Raw genomic sequence first — 14,036 nt, forward strand, 5'->3', positions numbered from 1 at the left:
CCACCGCCGCCAGCACCATGGCCAGCACCATCTCCGGTAGGCACCCGGGCCTCCGGCGTCCTTGGGCAGCGGGTCTGAGCACAGACTATTGTCTGGCCTCGCCTACTGCTGGGCAGGATGTGGAGTGTTTTCCCGTCTTGGACCCTGCGCCTTGAAAGGGCGCGGGCAACCTCCGGGTGAAACCCGCAGGAGACTGGGTTGGGGGCCAGGGGATGGGAAGACCCGATGCCCGTAGGGCAGGGATTGCCGCGCCAGCCTAGCGGGCTTGGGCCGCTGGGTAGGCACCACGATCGGGGTGGGGGCGTCGGCCTGGGGGTGCCGTTGCCCCTTCGTGCGCCGCTGTGCTAGGCCGGGCTCGACTGCCGTGCCACGGGGTGGCTCCGAGAATCTGGGTGGGCGCGCTCGAGGGGTGCAGGCATGGTCCTGGGAGGCGTCCGGCGACCGCAGACCCTGGTGGAACTACGCCTTCACCGGGGGTGGAGGGAGGAGCACAGGACCCTTTGCGGGAGTCCCAGCCCGGGCCCGGCTGGGCCTGGACCCTCCCTGCGCCAAAGGAGCGACCGGGGGACGGGAGGGGGCGCTGCGAGAAGACGGAGGAAGGAAACCTTAGCAAAGCCGCGCCCGCACTTCGCCTCGCCGCCCCCTCCCCTCACCTCTGCGGGTTCGGGACCACCCTCTGTGTCAAGGTGCCACCCGACCCGTTCGAAAAAACCACCACCCTTTACTCTGCGGGTCCCGGTAAGGATGGGCGTTTGCCCCTCCTTCCCTCCCCTGCCGCCCCGCCTCCCCAGCTGCAGACCCACCGCCCTCAAGGACAACGACCCCCCTCCTCCCCCGCCTGCAGCAGGCCCGAAGATCTCGCGGAGGAGCGGGCACCAGACAAGGTGGGAAACGCGTGGCAAATACTGGACGCGAGGGTGCTGCCCGGCAACCCCCGGCGCAAGGACGCGAGGGTCGCTTTCCCTAGAAACGCTCTGCCCAGTCTAGTCTCCCCAAAACCAGCTTCATCTTTGCACGCGGTGCCGGAGACGGTTGGGTGGGCGGCCTACCACTTCCACCCGGTCACCCTGCCCATTCTTCCCTCTCCCCTGGGGACTAGTCTCTGCAATCCCCCCTCCCCAGCTAACTAGACTCTCGGGAGCGACAGCTTAGGCCGGAAGCGCCAGAGCTCCGCCCACCCACGTGTGCAACGCGCTGACTCCGCCCCTCAGGGCGGAGGGTTCTGGCCCCGGTGACTTCTGCAGGAGCGTGGGAGGGGACCACGGGCGTTATTGACTACACCCCTCCCCAACCTCCTTGGCGGGGGCCTTGTCCATCTGGACTTCATCCACCCCCTGCCCTCTCCCTGTCATCCCCAATGACACTGGGCAAATGAAGGTGGCCAGTGCTGCCCCAGTCCCACCCTGGGGTGGAGCTGAGTGGCCTCACTCACCACCTGTGCTGAGCTGGGGGACATGGGCAACCACTCCTGGGGAGCAATTATCAGCTTTTCACCCTGTTGGTAAAAACACTGCTCAACAGGCCTCCTTCTCATCTTTCGGACTTGAGCAGAGTGAGGTTAGGTGAGGGAGGGATGAAGAGGAAGACTTGCCCTCGATCGCCATCAGGGCTGGGTCCAGACCCTCCAACCTCAGACCCTATGGCACCACACCCTCTTCTTGGCCAGTCTTTGGGGCACTCCTCACCCATACTTCTTCCCAGGATTTTTCTGGGTGTCCGAGTTACCACTGGTGTCCAGAAGGAGACCATGGGTGCAATTGGTCAGTTTTGTCCAGCTTAGCCATCACTTCAAAGATGTGGTGCAGTGCCCACTGGAGAAGTGCCCTGGCTGACATCACATGGGGCCGGGCCTTTCCTGTTCTGTCATCAGTGCTGCCCTCTGTAGAGTATGGGCGATGTGTACAGGTGCCTGTGCTCACCACAGCTTCTCCAAGCAAAGTTTGGTAGGAGGGAGGTCTGGCCCAGAAGTGACTGTGTGATACTGCCAATAACTGTGGCCAAAGTGAACCAGCTATGGAGTCCTGAAAACATATCTCTGACTGGAGCAGGCTTCCATGCCTCAGTGCCTTGCAGGGTCACCTTCACCCTGGCCTGCGCTTCCTGGGGGCTGCACTCTGAGGACACCACCTCTTGGTGTCCTTACCTAGTGCTCAACTCTTCAGGCACTTTAGCAGACTTGTTCATATTCATCCCCTTATGCAACTCTGGCAAGCTATGAGGCTTTGCACCTGCTACCTAGCCTCTCAGAGGCTCAATTTCCCCATCTGGCTGGCAGTGATAGTGCCAGCACCTCCCCTAGGCTTGTTCGGAGGGTTGATTGAGCTATTTTGGGAAACAGTGCTTGGGCTTGGGCCTGCCAAGAGGTGAGTGCCCAGTCCATGCCAGGCAGTGTGACTGTTGTAGCCACATTTCCCAGAAAAAGGTGAATGCTGCTGGCAATTCCTGCCATGTTGGACTCCCAACTCTGACTAGTGAGAGAGGGACAGACTGGATACAACCTGCCATGTTGGGCTCCCGACTCTGACTAGCAAGAGAGGGACAGTCTGAGTGGCAACAAGCTCCATCTGTCAAGAGGCAGCAAGCAGCAGCCTCCAAGGCCCTTCTAGGGGTGAGTGAGAAGCTGTGATGGGCTCACTTCCCTCATAGTTCTGGGAGACCTTCCCATCCCCCATAAGGCTCCCAACAGGAAAGTTCAGAGGCCTGGGCTCCTGACATGCTCCCATCTTGGCATGCTGTGTGACTCTGGGAGGGCCACTTGCCCTCTCTGAGCCTTCTTCACCTCTGTAGAAATGAGGCTGAATAGGGTGTCTGCCTGGGGTGGCTGGTCTTGAGAGTCAGTTGGGAGGAAGGGTGTAGCATGCCCACCCCGGGCCCCTTGGATGACTTTTACTGTTATCACGCTGCTGCTATCTGCTGACCCAGTGCCTTCTAACTCTTGCTTGTCTGGGATATTGTCATCCAAAAGGCCAATATGCATTTTTGCATGTTTAACATTTAGTATGGGGGGGTGGGGTGGCTGAAAGTAATCCAGTTCATAGTAGAGATTGTTTTTTAATGACTTTCTGAAGTCAATGATAGGGAAGGAAGAGAGGAGCTTGTAAAGACAGAAAAGGAAGAGTGTTCCTGCTGCAGGGGTTTCCTGGTTGGAGCTACATCTGTGGAGAGGCCTGAGCCTTCATCCACTCTCCCCTCTGTAATGAGATGAACTTGAAGCCTCTCCCATCTTGCACATGACTAGGCTCAGTCCTGATCTCCAGCTTGGGTGCAGGCTTACCCCTGCAGGTATTCTCTCCAAATTTACCTGTTCCCAACTGCCATGCAGTCCCCTCCGACAGCAGCCAGACACACAAGTCCTCTCCTGGGGAGCGCCCCTCCCACTGGCCTGCTACTTTTCAACTTTTTATTTATTTATTTATGACTTTCTGGGTCTCTGTTGCTGCGTGCAGGCTTTCTCTATTTGCAGCAGGTGGGGGCTACTCTCTAGCTGCAGTGCACAAACTGGTGGCTTCTCTTGTTGCAGAGCACAGGCTCAAAGTGCGCAGGCTTAGTTGCTCTGAGGCGTGTGGACTCATCCCAGACCAGGGATCAAACCAGCATCCCCCGCACTGGCAGGCAGATTCTTATTCACTGTACCACCAGGGAAGTCCTAAAGTTACCTTTTAATGACATAAGTAATACACAACTAGATTCTGCTTCTGAAAAAGCAAAATTGATAAGTCAGGCCAAAATCCCCTTTGAGACCTGCCTCTACCTGGCCCTCCTTCTCAGCCTCCTGAGCCAATGACCAAGTCACATGTCTCGGCCCTGTTTCCCCTCTGAGACCCCAAAGGCCCTCCTTGCTGCTTGCCCAGGATTCCTTTATGCTCCTTTCAAGGCTCCTTGGGCTCTCTCCAGAAGAGTCTGGGTCATCAGGATGTTTCGATCCAATACCATCATTCTATGCACTGGCTGGTGGAAAACCCTGCTCACAGCATACTATTCCCTGAGACAGGGGCTGGTCACTTCTGTCCTGAGTCCTATTTTTATGCCAGCGCTTTCCCCAATTTCATGTTAATTCAATTTTAAAACACTATCTTGTATGAAATTTGATCAGAAAGTTTTCTGTCCAAACTGTCTGCTGCATGGAAGGATGCTGTGGGTAACAATGCATGCTCTTTCTTGAGAGCCAGAGTCCTTCTCCTTGGAGTGTCTCTCTGGAGACCCCTAATAGTTTCTCCAGGTAGGGAGGAAGGCCTGGGGGTCTGAGGCCCCTAGTCTTTGGGACCTACTGTGGGGGTGGAAAGAACACAGACTACCTGGGTTGACATGGAGGAGCTCTGAACAAATCACCCTAGCTATCTGGGCCCACTCTTGGTTGAGTGGGGGCAGGGTGACAGTATGGCTTAAAGGATTGTTGAGAACCAGTGAGTGAGGCATCACACCCATGTGTCTACTTTGGGGCCTGCTTTGTGTGAAGAGACCATGAACAACCCAGTTATTTTCACTCTGAGAGCGGGCATCTCCCCTTCCCTGACAGGGCCCAGGGCTTCAGCAGGCTTACCTCCTTTTCTGGTTGGGTACTGTGGGCATTGGCTGGGGGCACTCACCCTTGCAAGGGTAGAGGGAGGGGCATGGTGCTGAATGGACAGCTCCCTTCACTCTGGGTTTTGAGAGGCACCAGTGTGTGTCTAGTGAGAACCAGGTTTCATCCCAGGGTGGCAGAACTACAGGGCAGGTGCAGGGACAAGAGGGTCTGAGGGCTTCACCTAAGTGCATAGGCCAAGAAAATGCTGCCTGCGGAAGCTCTACATCTGTGCTGGCCCAGTCATGAGTGTGGTGGTCAAACTCTCTACTGACTGGGCAAGTATTCATGAGAGGGGAAGGGAAGGAAGAAGGAAGTCCAGGGAGGGGCAGAGGGAGGTGACAGTCAGGAAGATACACAGTGACAAAGAATCAGCGAGACGCAAAGATACAGCGAGAAGTGGGGACAGATGGAGAGCCAGAAAGAGAGAAGGAAGCAGAGACACAGATAGACGAGGCAGGGGAGACAGACAGAAATGCCAAGAAAGAAAAGGAGGGAGAGGGAGACAGAGACACCCGGGTTGAGGTGCAGGGACTCAGAGACAGAACAATGCAGGGCACCCATGGGGAAGCGTGCCCAGGCAAAGACAGCTAACATCCAGGAGGGAGGAAGGGATGCGCAGTCAGAGATGTGGGACCCAAAGATCATGATCCATGGGTTCCCAGAGAGGCGCCTTGAGGGAGTGATGGGGGCAGGGGGGGGGGGGAGGCCTGGGCTGCCAGGGAGGTGGGGCCAGAGGAGCGATGGGCTGGCGCCCGCTCAGCCTGCCCTCACGCCCACAGCATACAAGGAGAAGATGAAGGAGCTGTCAGTGCTGTCGCTCATCTGCTCCTGCTTCTACTCACAGCCGCACCCCAACACCGTCTACCAGTACGGGGGTGAGTGCCTGGCCCCTGACCTGCCACTGCCTGCTGCCACCCGACTTCACTGTCCCCCTCCCATGGCGTCTGTGAACCCTTCTGGTTGATTGGCTTCTGGAGAAGGGTCCCTGGGGGAAGGGCTGGTTCTGGGGGCCCAGTCCTGCAGTCCCACATGAGAGGCTTCACCTCTTGTCTCAGCCCTTGACTTGGATGTGTGCTCAGCCTCCCCCCTCCTCACCCAGACCTCCTGAAGCCCCCACCTGCTCTTGCCCTGCAGACATGGAGGTGAAACAGCTGGACAAGAGGGCCTCCGGCCAGAGCTTTGAGGTCATCCTCAAGTCCCCTTCTGACCTGTCCCCAGAGAGTCCTGTGCTCTCCTCCCCCCCCAAGAGGAAGGACACCTCCCTGGAAGAGCTGCAGAAGCGGCTGGAGGCAGCTGAGGAGCGGAGGAAGGTCAGGAGCCACCCCTCTGGGTCCTGATGAAGATGGTCAGGAGGACTTGTAGCCACAGACCGAGTCCCCAAGGTGCAGGGTTCCCCAAGCATCTGCTGGGCTGCAGGCCTCTGGCAGAGAGTCTCTCACATCCCTGGACTACCCTCTGAGCCATCAGAATGAGACGGGGGAGGGAGGAAGGATTGCTGGGTGGCAGCCACTGGAGAAGATAAGAACCCAACATTGTTGGGAGGGGTACCCTCGGCCATACTGGCCAGATGGGAAGATCAGGAGGTAGCCCCAAGTGGGGCTCTGGGAGAGGAGGCTGGGTGGGCACCCTCCTGAGCAGGGGAGCTCAGGGTGCCCCTGGTAGAAGCGGGCCTCTCCTCCCCTTCTCACACCAGACTCTCTCAGACTGTAACACACACAGAAAACCCTATGCTTTCAGGAGTGCTGTCCTGATGCCCAAGCCTGCTGGGCAGGGGTAGCAGCTCTATCCACCCCCTTACAGCAGGGCCAGTGAGACTTGGGAGCCCAGGCTTCTCAGGGTTACCTAGTAGTGACTGGCTCTTGAGTGGAGCCCTGCAGCTTTCTGAAGGAGGCTGAGGGAGGCTATTACCTCTGGGGCTCTTGGGTCTCCCCCTGGGACTGCCAGCAGCGCCACCCTCCTCCTTCTGACTCATCCCTTCCCCAGAGGCCCTGAGGGCCCCTCCACCGCCCCCAGCCCCTCAGGGAGTTCAGAACCTGGTGTGTATTAAGCACCTACTTTGTGCTCAGCGGGCAGACCTTTGAAGAAGAGACAGGGTGGGGTGGCGGGTGGGTGAAGCTCAGTAACAGCCCACAAACTTAGAGCTTCTTCCGCTCCTCCAATATTCCTTAGGGCAGCCCGGACTTTGGAGTGGGATGGAGAGGGGGCTCCCGGAGTCCAGCGGGGAAGGGGCAGCTCTGCGGCCAAGAGTGGACAGGAAGGGCTTGTCTGGGGATGAGATGATCACCCTAGCCGACGGCAGGACAGTGTAGGCCTGAGCTCTCACCGAGGACGAGTCCGGTGGGCTCGGGCTGGGCAGCGGGTCCCTGACAGCAGCGCGGCGGGGTGGGGGGTGTGCCTGGAAGGGTGGACCCGGCCGCCCCTCACGCTCGCCCGCCCGGCACCCCCCACCCAACCCTCCGCCGCGCAGACACAGGAGGCGCAGGTGCTGAAGCAGCTGGCGGAGCGGCGCGAGCACGAACGCGAGGTGCTGCACAAGGCGCTGGAGGAGAACAACAACTTCAGCCGTCTGGCCGAGGAGAAGCTCAACTACAAGATGGAGCTCAGCAAGGAGATCCGCGAGGCGCACCTGGCGGCACTGCGTGAAAGGCTGCGCGAGAAGGTGCGCGCCCGGGCCTGGCCCGAGCAGTGGGTGGGGCCCGAGCAGGGGGCGGGGCCCGAGCAGGGGGCGGGGCGAAAGGCGGGTGGATCGGAGCAGGGGGCGGGGCCCGAAGCAGGAGGTCCCCAGGTGCTCCTTCTTTTGGCGGTGCCAGCCCACTGCACCACCAGCACTCCCACAGTCCGGCGTCCGCATGATTCCCTGTCCTGCTGGGGCCGGCTAGGGTGAGGGGAACCCCTGCCCAGGCCGGAGCCCCCTCCCTGCGAGTGGGACTGGGTTAGTGCTAGGGAGCCCCGTAGCCGGCACACCTGGGAAATCCCTTGAGCCACAACGTTCTGGTCTGGACACAACCCCAGACTCGTTGAGGGCCAGCCCCCACCCTCAAGCCACACTTTCGGTTGGTGTCTCAGGCCTCTCCCTGTCCTCTGTTGCTCCTGGTCGCTAAGCGTGTCCTCATTGTTCGCATCTGCAGCACCTCGGACCGAACTAGTCTAGGGGGGAAAGGACCCTAGGGTCCCCAAGCCGGGAGCGGGGGCGAGGGCAGGACACGCAGTGCCCAGGAGGACTGGGAGGGGCAGGACCCCGTCCCTCCCGGCTGCAGAGCCCCGCCCACCCCGCCTGTCCTGGCAGGAGCTGCACGCGGCCGAGGTGCGCAGGAACAAGGAGCAACGCGAGGAAATGTCCGGTTAAGGGGCCTTCTGGACTCCGCGACGTCTGGATCCCGAGATGAGACAGGAACACATATGGGTTTCGGTTTTGTTTTGTTCGACTTTGTCTAGATGCAACTTTTGCTCCCGTTTCTCCCTCCCCTCCTGCCCTCCCAGCTTCAGCTTCTCTTTCCGCGCTCTGAGCTGTCTGGTCCTTGTGGCAAGGCTTTGACCACAGGCTCTCTCTGGAGGAGCCCCAGGGCGTGGCACATGGTCCCTCAGTTCAGGCCCAAGCTGGGCGGTGGCTGGGTCCCCTCTTGGTAACCCTCTTAGCAGACGTGGTGGCGACCTCAATAAATCCAGCGATGGTGGCAGGAACACTCGGGTCCTTATGAGCACCTTGTCACTTAGGGCACGTCCTCTGAGCCAGCTCCGCCCGCAGGCAGAGGCACCATCACCTGCACGTCCTCCCCTGGAAGAGGGGCTGGGCACATGGGAGGGGGCAGAGGAAGAAAGACTTGAATGGAGGAGGACTCTGGGCAGTGGGGACCGGGTATCCAGTCACAGGCCAGCCTTGGGAGCTGTGTGTGCGGCGGTGCTTTCTGGAACTGGTGGGTAGGAGCTGCGGTGTGCTGTAATGTGGTGGCACAAGGGTCCTCAGAGACCCCTTGGCCTGAGGTTGGCACCCTTGGCTGTCCTGGGAACCTTCATTCATTGCACTTGGCTGGAGAGGTCACGGGGTGTGTTTGGCCTGAGTCTTTAGGGGAGTGGGCCGGCTCCACTGGGACCGTGAGCAAACTGCTGTGGTCTAGAGGGCTGTGGGTAGCATGGCCACCCCTGCCAGCCTCTTCTCCCGGAAGGGCCTTCTTCTCTCTGGCACGGCGCCTCTGTGGGGACAGCCGGCCTCCCACTGTCCCTCCTATCCTTCTCCAGGTTTTGTACCCTTGGAGGACCTGTCTGTAAAGCCCTTTAAAGTCCTAGCTCCCTCCTGTGTGCCCTCTTGTTTAAAAGATGCTCCTATCTGTTTCCAGCCACGGGGCTTTCAGGTGGCCAGGTGGGGGAGGCTGGCAGCCCTAAGTAGATATTAGGGGATAGAGGACCAGTGTCTGAAGGTTCAGATGTTGGAGGTCAAGGGTCAGGGTTCCTTAAGCTGCCTCCCCACCTGCCCCATCCTTCCATTTCTGGCTGGTGGCCCCCTCTGGCTAGCCTGCAGATTGGAGGCCTGACTCTAGGCCTCTCCTGCAAAGACCCTCCTTGGCTGGGTTCCTTCCCCTCCCTCAGCCTGGTCCAGACCCCTCGGTGCTGGCCTTTGAGGACATGGCAGCAGCCTCCCCTTCTCCACGCAGCCCCAGCCCGACGGTTGGATGCTTGAGGGCCAGGTCCCTGCTGGTCAACCACTTGGTGGAAAGTGTGAGGAGTTTCTCGCAGGAAGGACCCAGAGCCAGTGCCACAGAGGCCAGATGGCAGCCCTCGGTGCCCCTGGCTTTCATTCCACAGAAACCCACAGTGTCACTGCTGGTGGCCTCCCAGAGCCAAGCCAGAGAGCACAGGCAGGTAGTGACCCCTGCAGTGGGCTTGGGGAAAGTTGGGACCTGTGCTCACCCCTCTGTCCCCACCAAGACAGCCCTGGAGGGAGTGACAAGCAGGATTGGAACCTGTCAGGTTGGGACCCATCGGTGCCCACAGGCAGCTTCTGTGGACTCAGAAAGGGGAGCGGAAAGAGGACTAAGGGTGGGATTTCTCTGAGCCACGGCAGCTCTCTCGTAGCAGAAGCCCTAATGTCATACACACCCATCTCATCCACGTAGTGAAAGTGAACTTAAAAATGAACAATTAAAAAAAAATCTGTGTTTAAGAAATGGTTGCACTGTCCCAGTGTGTCCTGCAGCTGTGGGGTTCTCGCTGCCTGTGCATCAATGAGAATGCCAGCTCTCTCCTGCTGGAAACCCCAACCTTGGGTATTATCACAACTGTGAGTCATTCTTGTGACAATGGAGATTTTAAGAAAGAAGCACAGAAACAGCACACATGCCAACTTTCACCTCTGGAGACCCAGGAGTTGGTGGAGGCGGAGGGAGGAGGCTGCCCTGGCTCCCCCAGGGCTGAGTCTTCCTGCGGGCCAGGCTATCAGGTTGCCACCGCGGGGTCGGAGTTGCCTTCTCACCATGGCTGTGGGTCTTGCTCAGGCTGGGAGTGTGGTCCTGGAATCCCAGGGTGTGCCCCGTGGCTCTGTGGGCCCTGCTGGGCAACTTATGGTTCACAGACACATATCTGGCCCTCACATGGGGACCTGGAGTGACACAAAGGGACCAAGTTGATATCCTAATTCACACTGGTGGACATGAGTGTACTCCGTGACCTAAACTGCCACATGGGGTGCCCGGCAGGGACCCCTCAGAATTCTGAGATGGCATGTTTGGTAGATGTCCACACTGGACCGAATATACAGATTCTGGAGAAATGCCTGTTCCCCAGGACCCAGAGAAACCCATTCACCTCTCCCCTCACCCACCGCCCTCTCCTGGGGCAGTCCTGCTACTTCCCCAGGCTCCACGGAGCTCTCACCATTTCCCCTCCATCCCCTGCCCAGGGAGAGGTAGGGGAAGTCAGAATCCAGGACACACAGCCTCCAATAAAGTGGAGACATCAGAAATCTGCAGGAGCAGAAAGAAATACATTGAAAATACTTTTAGGAGGCGTTGAGTTGTGGGTGCCTGTCATCTGGGTTCACAGGCACATGCTTGCCACACAGAAGCACACGGCCCTGGAATTCTCAGAGAAGCAGCTGATCACAGGTCAGGGTTTCTCACCCCTTCGGGGGCTCTGGTAAGGCATTGAGAGGCAGTCACCACATGGAACCTCTGACATGAGGATATGATGGGGAAGCCTTCCCAGAAGAACGATCACACTTTTAAAATTTTTAATTGGAGGATAATTGCTTTACAGTATTATGTTGGTTTCTGTCACACATCAACATGAATCAGCTATAGGTATGCATATATCCCCTCCCTCTTGAACCTCCCTCCCACCTCCCACCACATCCCACCCTTCTAGGTGGGATGAGCCCAAGTTTGAGTTCCCTGAGCAATCACACTTCTTAACAGAGAAGCATAGGTGGGACTCATTCTGAGGAGGAGTTAGAGCTGTACTTCGTACCTACTGCTGTGAAACAAATGAGTCCAAGCAGTGGCAGAGGACAAGAAACATCCCCTCAGTCTCTTGTCAAGTCAGGAATTCAGGAGCCAGGTCATTCTGGTGTGGGGCCTCTCTGGAGGCTGCAGTCAGGACAAGGGTGGAGGCCCTGGCTGTCTGGAGGCTGCCTGCAGCAGGAGCACCCACTTCCAAGTTGGCTGGCTCACATGGGTGCTGGTGGGAGGCCACCTCACCTCACTGAGACTGTCCACCGGCCTGCCTGAGCAGCCTCACGACTTGGCAGCTGGTCCCTGGGGCAGCTGCACGAACTAGCTGTGGAAGCAGAAATGAGTCACGAAGAACAGCCCACCCTGGGGTGGGGGTTGGGGTTAGGCTCCCCTTTAGGAAGTGGGAATGTCAAAGACCCCACGGACAGGTTCTAAACCACCTGACACTCTGCCTCCAGGACCCTGTGAGTTCTGGACACAGCGGGAGCTGTCTGGTGCCTGGGGGCGGCAATGGAACAGGGTGTGCAGAAGGCCACGTGGGCTGGAAGTGCAGAGGCCATCCCCAGTGGGCCTCCCTCCAGCCCCTCGCACATCCCCCCAGCCCAGCAAGCTGCGTAGGACAGAGGGCGGGGTCGGCACTACACGCTGCTTCTCTTCCTGCTGAGGAAAAGTGACTGTGCTCTTCGCAGCTGTGTTAGTCTTCCAGGATGCGTTCAGTGCGCCACAAGCAGGGGCCTGAAGCCTCAGAAGTGCCTCCTTTCAGTTGGAAGTCAGTTGTTGCCTGGCAGGGAGGGGAGGGAAAGCGAGGACAGGGCCAGCCTCCGGCTCCCAGACTTGGCTGTTTGGAAACAGTCTCTCCAACCCCCGCAGGGCTACTGAAGAACAGGCCTGGGCCTGGACCACTTGTCACCAGACAGGGGCCCACAGAGCCTGTGTGGGGGCCCCTCCTGCTGTGAGACGGTTGTGTCCCCAGCACTCAGCATGTTGGGAAGGGGACAGGTCCAAGAGGGGTGCTTGCAGGCTGGCGGGCGGGCAGGACCCAGCTTGTGGACAACTCCCCTGCACAGCTGGCCTGGCCTCTTTTTTCCTGAGTGAAGCCCAGCTGCCTTGAGCTCTCCGTGATGACTTGAACTCTGGGAAGGAAGTGTTTGGATTTCCACCCCCAGCGAGTGGCAGGCGCTCTAATGAGCCGGGGACTCCCTAGGGATAGGGAACTTGAGCTGGGGCTCTGCTGGACACCGGCTATCCTTGGCTTATGGATACATTACTCAGGTCTTTGCCTCTCCCTGGGTGTCTGTCTTACAGGACATCACTGTCTGAATTAGGGGCCCCCACTCCAAGATGGGGGTTTGCCTGGTGGCTCAGATGGTAAAGAATCTGCTTGCTAATGCAGCAGACCTGGGCTTGATCTCTGGGTCATGAAGATCCCCTGCAGAAGGGCATGGCAACTCACTCCAGTATTCTTGCCTAGAGAATCCCATGGATCAAGGATTCTGGCAGGCTATAGTCCATGGAGTGGCAAAGAGTCAAACACAACTGAGACAGGAACACACACACAGACTTCAACATGACCTCATTATTTAACTAATTACACTTGCAACAACCCTAGTTTCAAATGAGATCACATTCTGAGGGCCTGAGACCTGGGATGTCAACACATCTTTGGAGGACACAATTCAACCAGACAGCAGTTGTAATTATGTAACTGGTGACGTTAAAACATCCATGCACTTATTTGTATATTCAACATGAGTTAGGTGCGTGTTTATTGCGTGTGTCTGACTTTAGAACAGTGATGGATTTGAAGACCCAGCCCCTGCCCTGTGAGAACCTCCATGTTATTCAATAAAACCTGACATACAGGTGGTAATTTATGATTTTGCAAAGCATGTTTTTAATCTTCACAAAGTCCACTTTGGGGAAAATAAGAGTAGATATTATCTTATGACAATGTCTTTTTCTGGTTACAAACATAATGTTCCCTGTATCACTGCAAAGTATGAAGACAAAAATCTTGATCCCCTAAACTCCTTACCCTGGAGAGGACTACCCCACCAGCAGTGTTGAAGGGAATCCCAGCTCAGACCTCTGAGACATGCCCACAGTGACGTCTGCACTTTTCCTATCCTCGTACATATCACTTCAAGTGCCAATCATCTATTTCATGGATGTACTAGGAATTTTGAGAAAACTTCCCCAAGATTTTGGCTTCAGTGAACTCTTACAACCTTACAAATTTAGAGCCCCCCCAACAAAGAGCTGTTTATGTGGGCTTTATGAGTCAATGGGGACCACACTGAGAATTAAAACCAAGAAATTTAAAAAACAGTAATTAGTTTAGAAACTATACTAAAGACCTGGATGAGATGGTTGGATGGCATCACCGACTCAATGGACATGGGTTTGGATAGACTCTGGCAGGTGGTGATGGATAGGGAGGCCTGGCATGCTGAGGTTCATGGGGTCGCAAAGAGTCGGACACGACTGAGCAACTGAACTGAACTGATACACCTATCACACATTAACATCTTAAAATGAAAAACAATGACAGTTTCCTAAAAAAAAGAAGAATCAGTGAGAATGGTTGAAGCATATGAGAAAATCTAGCTTCACATAGACACACGGTTGGAAAGAGTATATTTTAACATCATGGTCTTTAATACTAAATGAGGGATAGTTTCTTAAAAGTTGGCTGCAGAGTGAATCTGAAACCGTATCAATAAACTTCACACTCTTACATTGGATAGAGTGGTGTGTACTGAGCTTGAATACAACTTTCACCCACGCACAGTTCTGTAACACGCAGTGCTGCCCTACCCCAGGCAGGAGGTGCTGGACCCTGGGGCTGGCAGGCTGGCCGAGTGGAGGAGGGAGGGGACAGGCCTTGTTGGGTTAGCCGGCCCGTCATGGTCCTGCCTTCCATTTGGTCAAGGGCTGTGTGGTGGAGCTGAACTGAAGCACAGGGCTTGGCAACCCCACAGCATTCTTGGGCCTGTTGATCACTCTTTCATAGGTTTATTCTCCTCTGC

At 57.0% G+C, this 14,036-nt stretch overlaps 1 protein-coding gene across 1 annotated transcript; it reads left to right on the plus strand.

Annotated features, from left to right (window-relative positions):
• The first annotated feature begins 17 nt into the window (after nt 1-17).
• On the plus strand, nt 18-8,234 carry STMN3 (stathmin 3). Its single transcript, XM_065919661.1, has 5 exons — nt 18-36; nt 5,344-5,439; nt 5,699-5,874; nt 7,032-7,223; nt 7,851-8,234. Exons 1-5 carry the CDS (start codon nt 18-20, stop codon nt 7,908-7,910), a joined length of 543 nt encoding a protein of 180 aa, XP_065775733.1. The 3' UTR covers nt 7,911-8,234.
• The last annotated feature ends 5,802 nt before the right edge of the window (nt 8,235-14,036 follow it).

This window comes from Muntiacus reevesi, chromosome 2 (genome assembly GCF_963930625.1).
Source record: "Muntiacus reevesi chromosome 2, mMunRee1.1, whole genome shotgun sequence".
NCBI classification, from domain to species: domain Eukaryota; kingdom Metazoa; phylum Chordata; class Mammalia; order Artiodactyla; family Cervidae; genus Muntiacus; species Muntiacus reevesi.

What these genes read in the sequence shown, in the direction of transcription:
- STMN3 (XM_065919661.1), top strand. An exon ending in CACCGTCTACCAGTACGGGG is followed by an intron (nt 5,440 to 5,698) that starts GTGAGTGCCTGG and finishes CTTGCCCTGCAG; the next exon opens with ACATGGAGGTGAAACAGCTG. An exon ending in CAGCTGAGGAGCGGAGGAAG is followed by an intron (nt 5,875 to 7,031) that starts GTCAGGAGCCAC and finishes TCCGCCGCGCAG; the next exon opens with ACACAGGAGGCGCAGGTGCT.